This window comes from Dipodomys spectabilis, unplaced genomic scaffold (assembly GCF_019054845.1).
Source record: "Dipodomys spectabilis isolate Male_0828 unplaced genomic scaffold, ASM1905484v1 ptg000061l, whole genome shotgun sequence".
Lineage (NCBI taxonomy): Eukaryota > Metazoa > Chordata > Mammalia > Rodentia > Heteromyidae > Dipodomys > Dipodomys spectabilis.
In genome coordinates this window covers 1,115,525-1,136,014 of record NW_024870738.1, presented here as the reverse complement: position 1 = coordinate 1,136,014, position 20,490 = coordinate 1,115,525, and the positions used below count along the sequence as shown (strand labels likewise).

Genomic DNA, 20,490 nt, shown 5'->3' with positions numbered 1-20,490 from the left:
TCATGCTCTAGAATACTAGAGGTTTGACACATTTTTCCTATAAAGCTACCCAATTTCTACTAAAGACATGTTGCCTTTCAATAAACCTAAAAGTTTCACTTTATCACATAAATTAAGCACAATACTTACCCTTTTCATCCTGGGTAGAGTACCATAACTTTTACCTTGCTTTTTTTGGTACCATTTGCTTTTGGGAAAGCAGATCTTCAAAAAATTAAGAGCAGACACACACTCAGTTGACCACATAATGATTTGAACCCATTTGATAACAGAGGGCCAACTGAGACTTCTCTGAATCAACCGTGCTATGTAATGCATATAGTGTACTATATTGCTTTTGAAACTTGTTTCAATATTCTTAAAAATATTTTTTGACTGTGCTTGGTCCAAACCACTTGTAGTAAGTCTGTGAATAAGATGAGCTGATTGTGATGTCAGTATAACTTGTGGAGGAGATGGGGAAAAACCAGTTGTTTAAGGATACAGGTGGACCTGTTGCAACAATGAGAAGTACAAGTTGTCATGTCCAAAACGAGCTTTACAACGTCAGTGCGGGGGGGGGGGGGGGGGGGGGGGAGGAGAAGGATTGGGATTGGGGGGGTAGGGGGGAGGCTGGGAAGGGATGTGAAAGGCAAACAAAGGAGGAGGCTGCAAAGCTTGGTAAGAAATGTACGCATTATCCTGCCCATGTAATTGTAACCCCTCTGTACAGTATGTTCACAAATAAAATAAAATAAAATTTAAAAAAAAAAAAAAAAAAAAAAAGGATGAGCTGATTGTACCGTGTATCTTTTTTTTTTTGGGGGGGTCCGGTCGTGGGGCCTGAACTCTGGGCCTGGGCACTGTCCCTCAGCTCTTCAGCTCAAGGCTAGCGCTCTACCACTTGAGCCACAGCGCCACTTCCGGCTTTTTTCTTTTTGCTTATGTGGTGCTGAGGAATCGAACCCAGGGCCTCAGGCATGCAAGGCAAGCGCTCTACCACTAAGCCACCTTCCCAGCCCCTGTACCGTGTATCTTGCTTCTCTTTTACATAAAGAAGTGGGGAATTTTTCAGACAAACATAAAAATATCCTATATAGTTGGTCCTCTGTATTCATGAGCTCCACACCTGAAGATTCAATCAACCACAGACACAATAAAAACAAGAGAAAAAGCCTGAGTCTGTACTGAGCATGTATAAACTACTTCTTGTCACTGCTTTCTTAAATAATATAACAACTATATACATAGCATTTGACATTACCTTAGGTATTATTAAAATGCGTGAGATGTGTATAAGTTATATGCAAATCCTAAGCCATTTTATACAAAGGATTTGAAAATACCTAGTATCTTTGGGGGTCCTGGAATCAACCCTCTTTACTTATTACAAGATAACTACACTCTTGATTCATTTCAAACCAATTAGCAGTCTTTATGGAGAGAGAAAATGATGGATATATCTCTATTTCTTAAGTAAATGGCTACACATAAGCTGATGGTCCTAGCTAGAGAATCTACTTCCTCTGCCCACAGACCCTGACTGAGAAACTCCTGAGGGGATGGCAGGTCCTCTGCTGAAACTGGGGGACAGTAGTATCCACAAGAAACATTGTCCACTACATGACAACATGACAAATACAAAACTGTTTCCTCAACTGAACAGTGGCGGGGGGGGGGGGGGGGGGGGGGGGGGGTCAGTGCTGATACAAGGTTATCTATCTTCTTAACTCTCTCTTAGATAATACAGGCTTAGCTCTCTAATGAAGTGTGAGGGGAAAATGGAGAGAATAATGGAGCTCTACTTGAAGACCATAGGAGATACTGACTTCTCCTTAATATCTCTATTTTTTTAAAAAACTATTTTTATTGTTGTTGTAAAGGTCATGTACAGAGTGGTTACAGTTACATAAATTAGGTAAAGAGAACATTTTTGGACAATGTCACCCCTTCCCTTGCTCTCTCCCAGTTTTTCCCTGCTATACCCATGCGTAAGCTGTACAGTTCATTTTCCACATAGCATCTAGTGAATACCACTGCTGCATTTGCTCACCCTTTGTCCATCCGTTTCTGCGCCCCCTTTAGCCTCCCAAAGACAGATAAATGAACAAACAAAAAGAAAACAAAAACAATAAAGACAAAAAAACTTGTATTTTAATATCTCTTAAGAGTCACAAAGAAATAAACTTATGCAGGCAAACTTCCTCCTAGAGACCTCAATATTGAATTTTTGAAGCCTTATCTAATTTTGTTAGAAACTGACTAAGGAAATTCTCTTTAGTGTCTTGTCTGTACCTTGTATTCCCACAACAAGTAGATGAGCAGATGGTTTTAATTACTTGCAACCTAGGTCACTGTGGACTCTTGTGGCTCCCTCAATATCAAGCCAGGAGGGTGACCGATCCAGGCCAGGGGTTAATGACAAGGACTGTGGTTGCAGTGTCATTCCCCTCTCACTTGCACCCATCCCAAGGCCTTAGACCCAGCCAGTGACATCCAAAACTGTTACTGATAAAGTGTGGAGTGTAAATTTTAAAAGCAAAGAGAAAACTTTTTCTAAAAGATTAAATCAATGGTTTTATAGCCAAGAAATGGATTAATCCCACTCTGACAAATTTAAAATGTGAACGAGATTATAGTATGGCATGGTAGTTTGTGCAGACAAGCCTGCCCTATTCTTTTGGAGCTGTAGTCCTCACAGAAGCGGTGGCAGCAGCACTCCATAAAAAGTCAAAAAAAAGTCAAGTCAGAGCCCCACCCTAGACAAGACTGGCTGAGTCAGTCTCTTTGAGGGTGGGCTCAGCACAGAATTGGGACAAACATTCCATGCGATGTTGAAAAACACTCTTATCTATAGACAAAGATCCCATCTCTGGGAATAAATGCAACTGCACTAGACAAGAAGTCCATGTTAAAGTATCTCCTTTAGATTAGTCCTAGTCGGAATACTGTTGAGTGAAAAACAAAATCATTTTTCCCCCAACTTTCCTAGGACAGATGGCATTTTAGTACCTACCATTCCACATGCACTGCTTTCAGTAGATAGCCACCCTTCTCCCATTGAGATAGGGTCTCCAATCCTGTCAATAGGAGCGTACTCAAGAGGCTATGACTTTAAGTCAGAAAAAGTGAGACAACTTCTGCCTGGGGCTTTCTGAGACTCCAGGACCTAGTCACCATGATGTGACAAAGCTGAAAGAGCCACATTTAAAGGCCATGAATAGAAGTCCTGGCCAGCCCAGCTTGTCAGCTAAGTAAATGACCACACCTGCAGAGAACTCTACCCACAGCTAATGAAGCCATCTCTGATCACCACCTTTCAGCCGAAGCACTGAACATTAATGAGCAGAGAGACAAACCATGTCTGTTCTGTCTGTCTGCATTCTGGACTCACCAAGCGCACAAGCCTGATTATAACCATTGCTGTCTTCTACATGACTAGAGAAGGAATCTTTCAACAAAAGAATGTGACTGCTATATATAAGAGTAAGAAAATACTTGAATAAAATATCACTCTAGAAAGTCGATATGAAATTTAAGAAGATGCTGGAAGAAAAAAATGTTAAGGTATCCGATATACTTACTGAGCATGAAGAGCTTCCCACTTCAAAATTTCCTTCCAAGCCTGCTCGTTATTCTGATTATGAATCTTAATGATATTGTACATATCCTTCTGACTAATATCCTCATCCTTCCACCTCCACCTAAGAAAGAACATTTGGTAAAATTTGTTTATCACTGATAATGCCAAAAAGTTAATCCACATATTCAAAAGATGCTTATTATTGTTCTTTATGAAAAACTTATGAATGCTCCTTTACTATGAACTTAATGTTGTTAAGATTTACTTATGGGGGCTGGGAAGGTAGCTCAGTGGTAGAGCGCTTGCCTTGCATGCCTGAGGCCCTGGGTTCAATTCCTCAGCACCACATAAACAAAAAGAAAAAAGCCGGAAGTGGCGCTGTGGCTCAAGTGGTAGAGCGCTAGCCTTGAGCTGAAGAGCTGAGGGACAGTGCCCAGGCCCAGAGTTCAGGCCCCACAACTGGACTCAAAAAAAAATAAAAAATAAAAGATTTACTTATGATCTACAGTTGTGCTATAAATCTAATAAAGCTACTACACATGTACTAGAATTAAAGATTAAAGGGAACCATGGGACTCATAAACTGAAGTGCTAAACTGAATCCCTTTTGCAATCAACCTATCAATCTCAATCAACTAACCAATCAATCTCTTTCTATCCTCTCTGCCCTACACATACTTACCTATACTTCTGGTTGTTTCTCTGGAGAACCCTGACCTTGAGCACTGCCTTGGACTTACATTGATAATTCAGTTGTTTCTTTTAAGCTCATTAACTCATTACAAATTACTGTATGTTTTGAAGATAAAAACCTCTTTGAGTTCTTAGATAAATTTGACAAACAAGTTTTTGTTCTAAATAATATGCTCACACGCTTACCCTTTGCGTAACATTGCATTCCAGAACATCTGTTCAGAAGGATAAACCCACTTTTTCTCTGAATCCGCTCTTGGAATGGATGACTCCTCTCTGACGGTAGACAGTGTAAACGGCTGATCTGGGGCTGGTGTTTGATTAGGTGGTGGCATCTAAATTAAGTCAGTGGATTTGTTTTTTTTGAAAATGCTACTAACATAAGTAAAACCAAGCAATATCATTAAGTACTTACTAGAAAGCAATGTATCACATGTACAGCATAAGTACCCATTAAACCAGTGACATAAAAATTTCAAACTTTGCAGATTTTCTGGCAGTTTTTGAAGAGTCAGAATACTGAAGTTGTTATTTCTCGTTGATGAAGTTCTCATGAATGGTGACTAGACACAGTGGTTAAATTTTTAGTCTTTGTCCCTTGAACAAATTTAGAAGCAATGTCATCAAAGAAAAGAGCAGCAAAAACTGTGGGTATTTTTTAATGACAAGCTTCTCTAAAATGACTATTCCTTCTTTTGAGAAAAAGTCTCAGACTGCCCTATATTGTTATTTTCTTTTGAAACATTCTCTATTTTTGTGATCCTGTTTATGTCTCACCCCTTTGAGCTGAACACAGCACATGAGTATTTGTATTTCAACAGAACCCAATCAGCAGGTGAGGGAGAACCTCTTCTAGACAGGAGTCAGCAATAGCATTCTGCTCACACCTTAGCCTAGGCTTAGGTATCTCATCTTTGGCTCCAGTAACTTCCAGGCTAATTTTTGGTTACAAGGGTCAATCTGAGTATCGTAAGATATTCTGCATCATCCCTGATGTCTATCCAGTAGTATTTCTCCTCCCCAGTTATGAAAAACAAAAATGTTTCCAGACAGCAAGCTGGAGGAATCACTCCAAGTTGAGAACAATAGGCCTAGAACTTCTTTTTCCAGTAGAAAAATAAAGGACCTTCCTACAGATACACATGAATGATGAAAAGTTTCCACCACAACACGGTCCTAATTAAAAATGACAGCCGGAGAGCTGTGTGAGGTAAGCACTGCGCTGATTACCTACATTGTCATCATAGTGCATTTAAGGACCCAGTTCTGATGTGATGGTACTCAGTTTTAGCCCTGCCACTTCCTAGCTGAATCATGTGGGAGAAACTGCACATTCATTCCCAGTATCTGTAGCTCTTAAAATGAGAACACTAAAAATACTGACAACACAAAATTGTTATAATTACAAGAGATAACATAAGATGCTTAGCTCAAATACTACAGAAATGACTGAAAGAAAAGTTAGCTGTTATTAATATTCTCATTACACACAACAGTCCTTGGAATGTGAGTCTAAGCCAGGTGATGGTGGCTCACATTTGTAATCCTAGTTACTCAAGAGGCTGAGATTTGAGGATCATGATTCAAAGCCAGCTCAGGGAAAAAAGTCTGTGAGACACTTATCTCCAACAAACCACCAGAAAACTAAAAGTGGTGTTGTGGCTCAAAGTAATAGAGTGCTAGCCTTGAGCAAAGAGCTCAGGGACAGTGCCTAGGCCCCACGACTAGAAAAAAGAAGTCTGTCTAAATCTGTTCTGAACCACAAGGCAGTGGCGGAGAACTTTTTGCTGCCAAGGGCCATTTGGATATTTATAACATCACTAATGGGCCACACAAAATTATCAATATAGGTGGATGGCCACAGGCAGCTGACATGAAGTGGACATATCTGCCCCATCTTGTACAAATAATTTTGCAGGCCTTATACGGCCCTTGGGCCATATGTTCTCCATGCATGCATTAGGCCACTGAGCTAATCTAGACCAGTGGTCTCCTAGTCCTCTTGGCAATGTCTAGAGATGTTTTGGCTGGCACAGCTGAAAAAACAAGTTCCTCTTGGCATCTAGTAGGTAGAAACCAGGGGTGCTAGTGCACATTCTCCAATGTAAGGACAGCCCCCCACAATAAAGAATCATCAAGCCTCAAATGTCACTAGCCCCACAGGTAAGAAACCCTCTTCTCAGGCAACTTCTTCCATACAGCAGTTTCCTTGTAACAATGGCAAGGTCATCACTGAGGTTTGACCCTAATTCCTTCCCTATTCTTGAAGTCTGGGTATTAGTCTTTTTCAAATAATATTGAACTATCCCCTATAACTAACCATACCAAATTACAGTTGCTTCTCTTCTTATCTCCCATCTTTTTGAATGTGAATAACTAGAGAGCACAAGGTGTGCCTTATGCATCTTTGTAATGTTTAACCTAGAAAGTCCAGCATGCTGTGGGTACTCTAAATATTTACTAACTAAATGCTTCCAGTAGACAGGCCATTTACCACTTCATCTATGAGCCCATTCCACGTAGAGGCACATTCCACTAAGTTTCATTCTCTACTGCCTTACAGAAGATGTTAATGTAGACACAACCCATTTCTCCCTGGGTACTGCACCAAGCTGTCTTTCACAAGGCCTTCAAGTATCTGGCCCAGCAGACACTGGCAAATGGTTCCTATCAGAAATTAGATATGCAATATTTTCTTATTTTCAAAGGATGGAAGAATGTATCCCAGCAGTCTGCAATTTGTCTTGGGAGTCTGGATTTGTGAGCCCACTGGTCTCATATGATTCAAATCCTATGCTGCTTTTCCTGTAGTGTGAAAGCAGTGGCAAACAGTAAGTAAAGGAATGGGTATGGTTGTGTGCCAACACATTCTATTTCCAAAAACAGGCCCTAGGCCAGATTTAGCCAGTGGAGCATAGCTCCTCTCCTAGGTATCCCCCACAACTTTTCTCCTCCAAGAGAAATATTTTCAGTACCTTCAAATATTGCCTAGTTCACTAAAATATCTAACTGATAATAAGAATCCCGTGGATCTTTAAAGTATAGAACCAAGTCTGTCTGCTGATTAAAATGAGACCACAATTCCTTCTGTTGTCTTTCATAAAACTGCCACCTTGTAGTCATTTCTTGACGGCATTAAACTGCTGGCAGCCACATGGCACTGCACAACTCTAGCGATTATCGTGCAGCTTGGTTCCTAATTGTCTAAAGAAGCACCCCACTTGTACCACACCTGCCAGGCTCTCTAATGCTAAAATGTCTTACAACCTCTAGCTATATTTCTTGAAGAATTTCCTGCTGCCATCTAATAACTCTATCGCACAATAAGTATTCTTGATAGAGCTTATTCCTACAAAACTAATCTGGTTCTTTGTTTTCCTTGTTCTTTTCCAGGAACTCTTGAAAAACTGTTCTTGGTCACACAGTCTAGACTCCCAGTGTGGATGAAATAGCAAACTTCTTTATTTTCAAAGGAAAGAAGAATCAATCCTAGTAGTAGCCTACAGTTTGTCTTAGAAGTCTCTGGAAGAATTCTGCATAAAACACCCCAGGAAGAGGGGATAAGTATATATTACCAGATTGGAAGGATCCAGGTTCTCCTTATTCTTAGCTCCAGCTCCAGTAACCGGACACTCCACGTACTCATAGGCACGTTCTTGATGGGCAGGCACAGTGTACACTTTGCTCTCACAGCCTGGATCAGATGTTGCTGCTTTCAGTGGGCAACCTGAAATAATCATTTAAAATAGTGTCATCATTATGGTACAACATGAATTGGGGCTTTTTCAAATGAGCCCTAAAGAGCTAAATTTCTTTTTTCTCCTCTTTATTTTTTCTTACTATCTTCAAGTAGTTGTAGAGGGGATTCAATTCAGCAAAGCTGTTTATGAACACAATACATCTTGATAAATATCACCCCTTTCATAATTCTCCCTCATCTCCTCACGTTCCCTAGTTCCATTTTCACGTGTATAACAACTAAAGTTCTACTCACAACAGGAAAAATTGGATTTCTCCTGTTTAAAGTTGCCAAAGACTAAGCTAACATTCTAAAATCATCAAAATTAGAAGGCAGCTGTACAAGTGTACTTTCTCAAAAAGAAACATGTACTCGTTCTCTAATTATCCATCATGCACCCAGCAAAAAAAATCAGTACCTTCTCAGCAGATGTAAGAGTATGTGCTGCCCATGTCCTAGTGTCATTAGGGGGCTACTAGAAGGCACTCGCTACAACCAATATGTGAGTGCTGAAAGAGAAATCCAAGTGGAGGATGGACCACATTTTCCCAGGTCTCTCTAACTCCTCACAGTTAACTGCAGACACACCCTGCCCCAATCAGGATACAGCTTCAGTCAGGGTATCTTTTACTGATACACTTCCCCAGGTACCAGAGAGAGGGTGCAGATGAGCAGAGAAAACTTCACAAAGGTTAATGGAGAAAAATTTCAAGTGCCATTCTGCTTATGCTTTATAAAACAAGGAACAGAAGATTACCACTTAGCCAAGGGACTATTCCTCATCAGTAGACAGAAGGATTAGCAAGACAAGATAGTTGAAGAAAATGTTCCATAATCTACATAGGGCCCAGATGTTTCTTTTGTATGTATGTGTGCTAGTCTTGAGACTTGAACTCAGATCTTGGACACTACCCCTGAGCTTTTATGCTCAAAGCTAGCACTCTACCTTGTTGAAGGTCACACAATTTTCATCAGCTTTGCCACTTACTAACAGCTATGTGACTTGGATTTAATATTATAATAGGGGGAAACCCCTACCACATAGGATTATGAAAATGAGAATGTATCAGGCCAAGGTTGTATTTTTTCACGATTTCTTCTCTCTCAATGTAGAAACAAATGAATAAAAAACCCAGCTGTGTGTGACACAGAACAGACAGACAATGGCCTGTAAGAGTAGGCTAGTTACACTGCAAGTATTAGCAGACATACACCAATTAAAAAGTAAAAGACTGAAGCCAGCAGCCAGTGCATGCCTCTAATCCTAGCTGCTCAAGAGGCTGAGATCTGAGGATAGAAGTTGAAAGCTAGCCCAGGCAGAAAGGTCTATGAGACTCTTATTTCCAATTAACTAGCAGAAAAATGGAAGTGGAGCAGTGTCTCAAGTGGTAGAGTTCCAACCTTGAGGGAAAAAAAAGTAAAGGAGAAAGCTCTGGCCCTGAGTTCAAGCCCCAATACTAACACACACAAGAAAAGTAAAAGAGAAATTTTTCATTCCAATTTTGTGTTGAAAGAATTCGACATACATTCAAGCACATTTGTGATAGCTTAATTTCACATAGCTAACTACTGCAATAGAAACCGGAATTACATTTATTCAGAGACAGCTAGAGTTGGCCTAAGCTTTTGCAACCTTGGCATTGTTAGCATATTGGAATCAGGTGATTCTATGTTGGGGAAAAAGGGGTGCTGTCCTGTGCATTGTAGGATGTGTAACAACACCTCTGGTCTCCACCCACTACATGCCAAAAGTACCCTTTCTTCTCAGTCTTGACAACCACAAATTTATGGCAACATGAGCTAATGTCCCTTGGATGTTGGAAAATGATACTTTTCACCCCTATTGAACATGGAGGGGTGAATCAAGATGCACTGTATTCATAAGCTAGCTTATTGAGTTGAAACCCCTTTGTACAACTACTTAAATTTGTTTAAGAAAAAAAGAACCACCATATGAACCAATCACTATGCTTTCAGGCACTATCTCAACATGAAAACCCTATGAAATACTATAGCTTCATCCTATAAATGATGGGCAGAAACTCTGAGAAGGTAACTTGCCTACAATCCTACAAGTCTAGTAAGTGGAAAATCAGGACCAGGCCCAGTGCACTTCCTTTCCAGGCTTATAAGCCTCCCTAACTACACTGCCTCTTCCTCTTGATCCTTGTAAGAATTATGTTCTATGTAGACAAAGAGTGAATTACCTTTCTTTTGCTGCATTGGGCATCCTGAAGGTGGTGATGCTGGCTGCTCTGGAGTGTCTGGGATGTGAACAGTAACAGCAGGAGTAGATACTGAGGAACCCATGGTTACAATCAGTGTTGAATCTCAATTTTCAAGTTCCCGCTGCCATAAAGCAAAAAAAGAGGCAGGTTAATGCTGATGCTTACACAAAAACTAGTTCCTTATTTTTCTTAACCTGGCCGACCTCTGACCTTCCTCTTCATCCCCTGGAAATCTAGAAAGCTCACTTCCTTTGAGACACAGCGTTAAAGCACTGCCCCTTTGAAAACACGGCAAAAATCTATGCCCCCCTCGGCTACGTTTCTAAGTAAAGATTCAGCATTTGCGGTGCGGAGGTGTGTGAGAAGCGTCGTGAGGAGGAGGGCGCGGTCCTGCGGGCGGCGGTGGCTGAGGGAGAGGGAAGCACACGGACCCCAGACCCGACACCCAGCCCGGGGCCTCGGCGGGGAGCTAGGGGTCGCGGGACGGACTGACGCAAACGCGGGAATTGAGAGGAGAGGAAAAGGCAGCCACGGGCGAGGTGCGCTCCTTCTTGGCCGCTGGGTCAAACCTGCTCCAGCTCCGGTCCCAGACCCCCACTGGCCGTAAGCAAGCACACTCGTCCGCACCTAATTCCTGCCTCAGGCGGCTCCCGACGGCCTGACCCGCTACAGTTCGCCACCTACTACCTCAGAGCCGCGAACTGCTACCGCCGACCGCCTCACCCTAGGTCACCTCAGTCGTCCCGGTCACAGTCAGCACGCCGGCGTGCCGCTCTTTCCTTTTCCGAAGGCGGGACTTCCGGACGCGGAGACGCGAACCGCCAATAGAAGAAAAGAGACTGCCGTCAATCAGGGAGAGCGGTCCCGCCCCCTACGTACGGAGGCCTGTGAACGCCAGTGGCTGTTCTCTGGCCCGCCCCTCCTGGCCGGGCGCCTTTTTCAACTTGCCCAGAGCTGGCGGGGAGTTCAATGTGATGCTCTAGAGACTTATGGCCTCTCTGTAACTATGTAGCAGAGGGGCTACCTTGAAGGAGTTATTGCATTGCTGGGGTTTTTGAAAAATGTTATCCCATCAGAATTTTAAAGGTTTGAATTTCACATTTTTGCCATGCTTATTAGTTTTTTAATCTATTTTTATTTTCTTTAGGTAGTTGTACAAAGGCGTTGCCATTCCACAGAACAGTTTATAAATACAGTGCCTCTTGATCAAATGTCACCCCTTTCCACATTCTCACCCGTCCCTCCTATCCCACGTTTTCCCTCACTTTTCTTAATTTTTAGGTTGTGTATTGAAGTTTTTGACATTTAACAAAGCAATTTATGTATATAATGCATTTTTATCTATATCATTCCTTCAAAATCTTCACCTTTCCTTCCATCTTCCCCTTCCCTTATGTTTCTCAGTTCTGTGACATATACAATGCATTCTTGCCTGCATTCTACTCATATCCCCCTCCATTCTACCCCTCTCCTCTTGCCTCGCCCCCTCACAAGTACCATTCCCTAGTATTCATTTTGTTGGGCTTTTGATTTTTTTTTTTTGTCAGAAATGGGGCTTGAACTCTGGGCCTGGGCGCTGCCCGTAAGCTCTTCAGCTCAAAGTGAGCACTCTACCACTCTCTAGTGGTTTATTGCAGATAAGAGTCTCACAGACTTTCCTGCCTGGGCTGGCTTTAAACTGTGATCCTCAGATCTCAGCCTCCTGAGTAGCTAGGATTACAGGCATGAGCCACCAGTGCCCGGCTGGGCTTTTGAATTTTTTTTCCACTCCTAGAGGTTTGAACTCAGGGTCTGGGTACTGTCCCCGAGCCTCTTTGTGCTCAGGGCTAGTGCTCTACTACTTGAGCCACATCACCACTTCCAGCTTTTTCTGAATAAGTTTATTGGTGATAAGAATCTCACAGAATTTCTTGCCCAGGCTGACTTCAAATTGTGATCCTCAGATCTCAGCCTCCTTGGTAGCCAGGATTATAGGCATGAGCCACCAGCACCTGGCTGAGTTTCATTTTTTTAATTGACATACAATATTTAGGTTTGTTTATAGGATGCAGTATTCTAATTCAAAACATGTATATAAAGTAATGGATAAAATGCAATTATGTATATGGGCACATATATAATATGTAATAATATATACTAGTGTGTAATATGTAATAATTGCATATATGTGTTAGAAAGACCAACATCAAGAGAGAATTGTCATTGAAAGACAGTTTATGTCAGACATGGTGATCCAGGCCTGTAAATCCCAGATACAAAAGGGGTGAAAAATAGAAAGATCAGATTTAGCGGCCAGCCTAAGCAAAAAAAATTGAGAGACTCTACTTCAAAAATGAGCTGAGTGCAGTGGTACCTATCTGTAATTCCAGGCTACTTAGATGATTATGGTTTACCTGGCATGGAGAAAGTTAGTGGGAAACTATATTTGAAAAACAAGTGAAAAGCCAAAGAGCATGACTCAAAATGGTATACATGGTAGATGAGGCCACTGAGTTCATTGCTCAACACCACTTAAAAAAAAAAGAGAACAAGAAGGACAGAAAAGGAGACTGAAAAGGCCACTTATGATACTCACAGATCCCTGTGGAGCACATGGGCAGCAAAGATGGCGCTGGGAGGGGGTTGAGTGGGCAGAGCCTAATTTACTGGAGAGCACATGGCCAGCCAAGATGGCTCTGGGAGGGGTTGAGTGGGCAGACCCCAATTGATCTTCTGATCAGTGCCTAGCCAGCCCGTGAGGGCTCAGGTGAATGATAGGGTGTGACCTTGACAGTGATTGGTTCCTCTTCCTCCCTTACCATACCACCCACCCTTGTTGTCTTTAAAAGGGGCTGCTCTCTGTTAATAAACGAGTTTTTCTACCTGCTGGATTTGGCTCCCCGCTGTGTCTGATTGTCTCCTGGGCTGAGGGAGGCTAGGGAACGGGCGAGCGCCGCATTTACCTTTCCTCGGACCCCGTCCGTCTTTCGTGGGACGGACGAAGACCCAACAGATCCCAACAGAGGGAGTACACACAATGGAGAGGAGTAATGCAGGGGACAGTTAATATGGAAGTCCCAATGTTGAGTCCATGGCAGAGGGAGACGATGGACCTCTGGACTTTGGCCTTTATTATTCTGTGGAAAGGATCTGGTGAGGCAGGGTAAAGCAGGTTCAGAATTGGCTAGTTTGAACAATTTCAGCTGTTCCTGGGGCATAGATTGTTACCTGACTGTGGTCTGAGGTGTTACTCCAGGTTGTTGACATCTTAAGAATTGAATGGAATGTACAGGAATAACAAGAGAAGCCCAGGTTTCTTGGAGTAAAAGTAAAGTTAAGGAAATAAGGTGGGAATATACTCCACTGAGTGAGAGAAGGCCTTTGCAAAAGAGCTCCAAGACCCTGAGGAATGGTATCTGGGATAATTTAAGGCTGGTTTAAGGACCTAGGCCCTTTCTTTGTGTTGGATAGTTTTGAGTGGCAAATGGTTATGTAATAATTAAACTCTGAATATCCAAGGCATTGTTATAATGATGTTAATAATATGTAGTACATAAACATTGGGTCTTAATTAGGGGTCTTTACTTAATGGTAGACAAAGGAAGTACTATACATATATTAAGGAGAATTTTACTTTCTTGAGCAAATGTCCTTGTGATCAGGATAGGAAACCCATTTGTCTGGCCTGTGGGACGTTTATCAGAACGTGTGTGTGTATGTGTATGTATGTGTGTGCGCGCGCACGCGCGCATCTGTGCTGATACTGAGGCTTAAGCTCAGGGCCTCATGCTTTCACTTAGATTACTTTCACCCAAGCTTAAGCTCAGGGCCTCATGCTTTCACTTAGATTACTTTCACTCAAGTCTGGTGTTCTATTACTTTAGCCCCACCTCTAATTCTGGCTTTTTGCTAGTTAATTGGAGGCAAGTCTCCTAGGTTTGTCTGCCCGGGCTGGATTCAAACCCTGATTCTCAGATATCAGCCTTCTGAGTAGTTAGGATTACAGGTAAGAGCCACTTCTGCTTTATTAGTACTTTTTGATGATCATGTGGTAAAAGCTTTGGGAGGGGGGCATCTTGTGGCATGAGCAGATCAGTAGACTGGTCTTACAAATGGCTACGGCACACATAGACCATATTTTTTTTTATTGGTTTGTATCAGTTATATAGGGGGTGGATATTATTTTTACATCTCCATAGATATTAATGGGATATTACAGTTTCACCTCCATCATACTCCTTGCACTCTTCCCCTCTAAGAAATAGTATCCCCAACAGTTTTTCTTGTTCTGTTTTCATGGTTGCAAATAGTCAATTTTAACACTGTTCAATCATCTTTAGCCACCTAGTCCACACACACACACACACACACACACACACACACACACACTGTTATCTGCCTCTCTCAACACTGTCTACATTAGTTTGGTATTGAGTCATGGAGTGATTAGAGCAGGTCTATAGGTGCTCTGCATGAAAGCCTAATTAAGAAGTTGTAGAACTGTAATCAGCTGTTCTGGAAGGGGAAGTAGTCTTCTAGCCAGAGCCTTAAAACTCTATCAAGATTACTGTAAATGTTATATGTAATTTGAGGGAAGGGAAGAAGAAATTATGTATTGAACTAGCATTGAAATATATTTTCTGATTGCTGGGCACTGGTGGCTCAGGCCTATAATCTTGTCTATTCAGGAGGCTGGGATCTGAGCAACATGGTTCAAAGCCATCCTGGGCAGGAAAGTCTGTGAGATTCTTATCTACAATTAACCACCAGAAAACCAGAAGTAGAGCTGTGACTCAAAGCACTGGCCTTGAGCAAAAGAGCTCAGTGATAGCACCTAGGCCCTTACTTCAAGCCTTACGACATATCTATCCATCCATCTATCTATCTATCTATCCATTTACATATATACATATATAATCTGGATTTTTCCTACTTAATTGGAGATAATAGTCTCTTGGATTTGTCTGCTCAGGCTGTAAGGAAATATTTCTAGAATTAAGAGTATGAATAAAGAGCAGAAACTCTAAAGACCAACAGGCTCATTTGGGCTGAAAACCTGAGAAGGGAGGCCAAGTGTCCTTCAACCTGGCTGAAGAAAAGTGGAAGTGGGGTGAGATGAAGGCAGAGTCAGAGAGCAATGTTATTTTGACTGAGGAAACTTTTTTTGCTAGTCCTGGGGCTTGAACTCAGGGCCTGGGCACTGTCCCCAAGCTTCTTTTGCTCAAGGCTAGTGCTCTATCACTTAAGCCACAGTGCCACTTCTGGCCTTTTCTGTGTATATGGTACTGAGGAATTGAACCCAGGGTTTCATGCATGCTAGGCAAACACTCTACCACTAAGCCTTGTTCCCAACCTTTGACTGAGGAATTTCAAAGTATCAAAAGCATCTGTGTTGTCCATGGGTGTCAACATCAAAGGAGGCCTTGGTCTCAGGCTCCTTTGAAGCCCTCCAGGTGTGTTTCTTCAGAAGGACAGGAAGGGGATGAGGCAGCAGTATTGGCAGTAAGGACAATTCTAACATATGGCTGTCAGTGGGAAAGGTGAATGCTTTCAGTTCATGTCATTTTTCCTCATAGAATGGCTTCAAAGATCCTCAGCTCTCAGTCTCCTGAGTAGCTTGGATTATTATTTTAGCCCAAGTTGTCTCAGAGGTTTTAAAAGTGTTCTATTTTATCACTGAGAATTGTTTTGAAAGCAAATAGCATCTATGATACCAAATTACTGGTTTATTACAGCTATGTGCTTAGTGTTATAAATGCTAGAAAGCCTAAGAAAAGCAACCAATCGTCAATAAAATCACAACTCAAATTGCTATTATTTTCACCTACCATTGTTGACTATAAAATGCAGAAATGCAGATGGTGGTTACAATCTGTAATCCTACTCAAGAGGCTGAGATACAATGATTGTTGTTAAAACCCAGTCCAGGCAGAAAAGTCTTCAAGACTTCATGTCCAAAATAACTTGCAAAAAGCTGAGCTGGAGGCATATGTCAAATGGTAGAGAGCCAATTGTGGGCAAATAAGTGGAGTGTGAGGCTGCTGACTTCAAGCCGCAATACCTACCAAATTGCTCTCCCTCTGAAAAAAATTAAAAAAAAAACAATAAACCAACCCCACCCACAAAAATCAAGCAAAAAGAATAACCTAAAAGAATTAAAAATTTGTTTAACAAAATTAAATTTAAGAAAATTAAAAGAACATTATCAGGTCCGCCTGGGAAAAATGGCCCCTTCCTTTTGTTCTCCCTCCATGACCCCTTCCCTAGAAGTCCCTGCCCAGCATCTGTAAACCAGGTAACTGGCACACCTGGGGCAGTGGGAGGTCCCCCAGGCTCTGAGGTTATCCCTGTGGCCACACATCTTTAACTGCTCTTCACTGTGGCCACACCTCCTCCCCCTTTTCCTATATAATCAATCTCCATGATTAGTTCACTCTCTGTACACCTCCATCTGGTGTAGCCTTTGCACACTACATCCTGTGTGGGCAGGCAGTTCACCTCTCCCTAATAAACTCTTCTGCCTGAACAAACCACATGGAGAGCTCCTTTCTACAAACCTTACAAGGGATAGTGGCAGGTGTTGCTGGACACCCCCTCCTCTGTCTCTCAGTCCACCTCCTGGCCCTTCTCCATGGACCCAAACTGCTGAAGGAGCCCTACACCAAACCTCTTGCCTTTACCATTGCTGGACGTGCATTCTCTAGGCTATATAGTATGGATGGGAGACCCACTATAATTAGAAATAGCAGGTAATAGATACAAGTTCCTGACCAGTTAGAAGAAAGACAAGTATAAACATTAGATAGGCATCCTATTAATTTTCTTTTGATCTCCCGGCTCTGGTTAGTTTTGAAAGGGCATGTGCAAAGTGACTTCATTTAGAATCTGACACCATCCCCTCTTGTCGAAGACACAGACTTGCATGCATGACCCTGCCTGAGGATTTGTGTGCTGTGTGAGGTTTATGTATGCTGGTGAACGAGGAGAACGCTCCTCCATAATCCTGGCAAAAGTCGGGGTACCCAGCTACAGCCTCCAGCCTGGAGTGAGGAAGCTCTTTCCCTATCTGGAAGAAGGTCTCGATGCCCCACCACGACCGCCTTGGTGGAGGATGTGAGGAAAGTGCTGTTGGTGCTCATCTGAATAATCCTGTAGAACAATGCCTCATTATCCCCTTTTGTGTTTCTAAGGGAGCCCACTTGCACCTTGCTTCCTCTTTATAATTTTTGATCACATGAGACCCCTTCACCTTTGTTGACGATTAACTTTTCCTGCTCACTGACTAAAGGTTGTTAATTCTCATTGTCCACAATCTCAGAAAACTTTTAAGGTTAATTTCTTTCTCATGACAGCAAATTTACTGCCTGTATGCTGTATATATGCATGTGATGTGCCAATAAACTTTGCTCATAACCGCATGGTGTGGTTCACCTTCTGCCTACCAGACACTGCATTCCCGGGTCTCGTTGTGTGAACAACAACACTCTCTTACTGAAACCCCCCAAGCAAACAAATCAGGAAAACAAACTTGAAAATCTTTTAAAGAAAATCTTTTAAAATCTACAAAATAGTAGAAACTAAAGTAACTAAATCTAGAGCAACCTCCAACCAAAACTATAGAAAAACTAAAGAAAATTAAGAAATCAAAACAAAAAAATATCTAAACAAACTTAAAAGAAAATAAAACAATCCACCAAACAGAAAAGAGCTAAGAACCTATTTAAAAAATAATAGGCTGGGTCCTGGTGGCACACGCCTGTAATCCTAGCTACTCAGGAGGCTGAGATCTGAGGATCACAATTCAAAGCCAGCCAAGGCAGGAAAGTCTGTGAGACTCTCATCTCCAAAAAACCACCAGAAAACCAGAAGTGGTGCTGTGGCTCAAGTGGTAGAGTACTCACCTTGAGCTGAAGAGCTGAAGGCAGCGCCCAAGCCCATAACTGACAACAATAAGTAAATAAATTAAGATAATAAAATAGCAAACTTAAAAAAAAGCCAAAAACAAAGCAAAAACACCCCAAAAGCTAAAAAACAAACCAAAATAACTCGATTAACAAAACCATGACCCTACCCTGTAGAACCAACATTCACAAGACTGCTCTTCAGGACTGCTTTTGCAAAGCTTAACCTATTAACCATCATTTGGTATTGGGCTGAGTATGAATTAGAGGCTTTAAATACAAGAAAATTTTCATATTTTAATTTCTTTAACATTTTGATTAAATAAAAATAGGCTTTTAAATGTTTACTTGCTATTGGAAATATCAAGTATCAAAGTATCTCTCTAAATTACCAAAATTCTATATATTAAAAATTCACACAATTCACAATAACATTTAGAACTTTATTTTTTCCTGGGTACTAATTTTTCTTTGCCTGCTCTCTGGCCAGTTGAGCATCATATTCATTGATGAAATCACTTAATTCTTTTGCGAAGTTGTCACCAATCTCTCGTAACTTCTCTCGTAAGGCGCACTGGAGACGAACTTCTAAAGAATTATCTTTTGAAATTAGCATCCTTACCACGGTAATGAAAGTCATGCTGATCTGGCAGTATTCTCGAACAATTTCAATCGCCTTCTCTGCTATAGCTTTATTGCGAGCAGCTTGAGTGAAATCTGGATTGTCGGTCTTGGTGGATTCAGGCTGCTTACACTGTTTGGTAGGCAAAGATGAAGGATTGAGTGGCGGCTGCAGTGGAGGTGGTACCATGGGCGCCCGAGTGGGCATCATGGGCACCGGAGTGGGCATCATGGGCACTGGAATGGGCCTCTTGGGCGCTGGAGTCGGCCTCTTGGGTGCTGGAGTAGGCATCATGGGCTCCAGAGTGGGCCTCTTAGGTGCCTGAGTCGGCATCTTGGACACTGTAGTTGGCTTTATGGGTGCCGGTGTCGGCCTTTTGAGTCTCGGAGTGGGCATCATGGGCGTCGGAGTGGGCATCATGGGCGCCGGAGTGGGCATCTTGGACGCCGGAGTAGGCAGCTTGGGTGCCGGAGTGGTTATCATGCGTGGCGGAGTCATCATCTTGGGCGCTGGAGTTGGCATCATGGGCACCGGAGTGGGCATCATGGGAGCCGGAGTAGGCATCTTGGGCTCTGGAGTGGGCACCATGGGCGCCGGAGTTGGCATCTTGGTCACCGGAGTGGGCACCATGGGCTCTGGAGTTGGCATCTTGGTCGCTGGAGTGGGCATCTTGGTCGCTGGAGTGGGCATCTTGGTCGCCGGAGTGGGCATCTTGGGTGCCGGAGTCTGCATCATGGGCACTGGAGCAGGCACCATGGGCGCCGAAGTGGGCACCATGGGCGCTGGAGTGGGCATCTTGGTCACTGGAGTCTGCATCATAGGTGCCGGAGCAGGCACCATAGGCGCCGGAGTGGGCATCTTGTTCGCTAGAGTGGGCACCATGGGTGCTGGAGTCGGCATCTTGGGCACTGGAGGGGGCACCATGGGAGGCGGTGGAGGAGCCATCATCCGCAGTTGAGGAGTCACCATGGGCAGTAGAGGAGGCACCGGGGGCGGTGGAGGAGCCAATATGGATGGCAGAGGTGGCATCAAAGGCAGCGGAGGGTGCATCAATGGTGTGGTGATAGTGTTCGCCTGAGCGTTCTCCATGTCAGACTTGTTGCTTCCATCTGCCTTTGGGTTTGGGGCCTTGTAGTTGCTGGCGGCAGCCTCTGCACCTCTTTCCCTGCTGAATCGACCAGAATGAGTTGCTTGCGGCCCTCGAAGTGTTTTCAGCCAGGCAGCGCGTCTCTCTCGTCTTTCTCGGCTTCGACCTCGTCCTCGCCCTCGCCGTTGAGGATGGAAGTCATAGTGCCGGCTCTGCTGGGAAGAGTAACTCCCTCGGTTGTCACCATGGCTTCGAGATGAGTGCTGTGGCAACGAAGTATTTCTCTCCTGAAAAGATCTTCCTCGAGAATATTTGGAGCCAGAGAAGCCCGCTCGTGGGTCTTCGTATGCCGGCTGCTGCTGGTTTGCAGAAGAATCCACTCGAGGGCGTCGGAAGCCAGGATCAGTCCTGCTGCCTCTTCCTCGGGGGTCATGAGGACGGTTTTCGGGAACGCTCCGCTGGAAGCGCTCTTCAGAATAACCGTGCCGCCCAGCATGGCGGAGGTGGCGACTGTAAGACCTTCTGTTTTCCTGTTTGTCCTGGGGATTTTCTTGCAGCATGGCCGATTTTCTCAACTGAGAAAATCTTGGCTCTGCAGAGTGGTGGCCAAGGTCTCTGCTGGAGGCTGCCGGAGCATTTCGCCGGTCCGACCTGAGTTCGTCTTCTAGGTCCCAACGAT

The 20,490-nt window shown here is 43.2% G+C and overlaps 1 protein-coding gene across 4 annotated transcripts in view; it reads right to left on the bottom strand.

The window, feature by feature from the left end:
* The window catches only part of LOC122108510 (holocytochrome c-type synthase), a 32,278-nt gene extending 21,291 nt beyond the window's left edge, over positions 1-10,987 (bottom strand). For 2 of the 4 annotated variants that reach the window (XM_042680443.1, XM_042680439.1), the window contains exons 1-5: positions 10,910-10,987; positions 10,202-10,343; positions 7,831-7,982; positions 4,442-4,590; positions 3,564-3,683 (exon numbers count right to left, since the gene is read on the bottom strand). In XM_042680443.1, coding sequence (XP_042536377.1) covers positions 3,564-3,683; positions 4,442-4,590; positions 7,831-7,982; positions 10,202-10,304 — 524 coding nt within the window. In that variant the 5' untranslated portion in view covers positions 10,305-10,343; positions 10,910-10,987. Of the gene's footprint in view, positions 1-3,563; positions 3,684-4,441; positions 4,591-7,830; positions 7,983-10,201; positions 10,344-10,849 lie in introns of all 4 variants that reach the window. The other 2 variants (XM_042680441.1, XM_042680442.1) reach the window with 2 other exon arrangements.
* Positions 10,988-20,490: the final 9,503 nt, after the last annotated feature.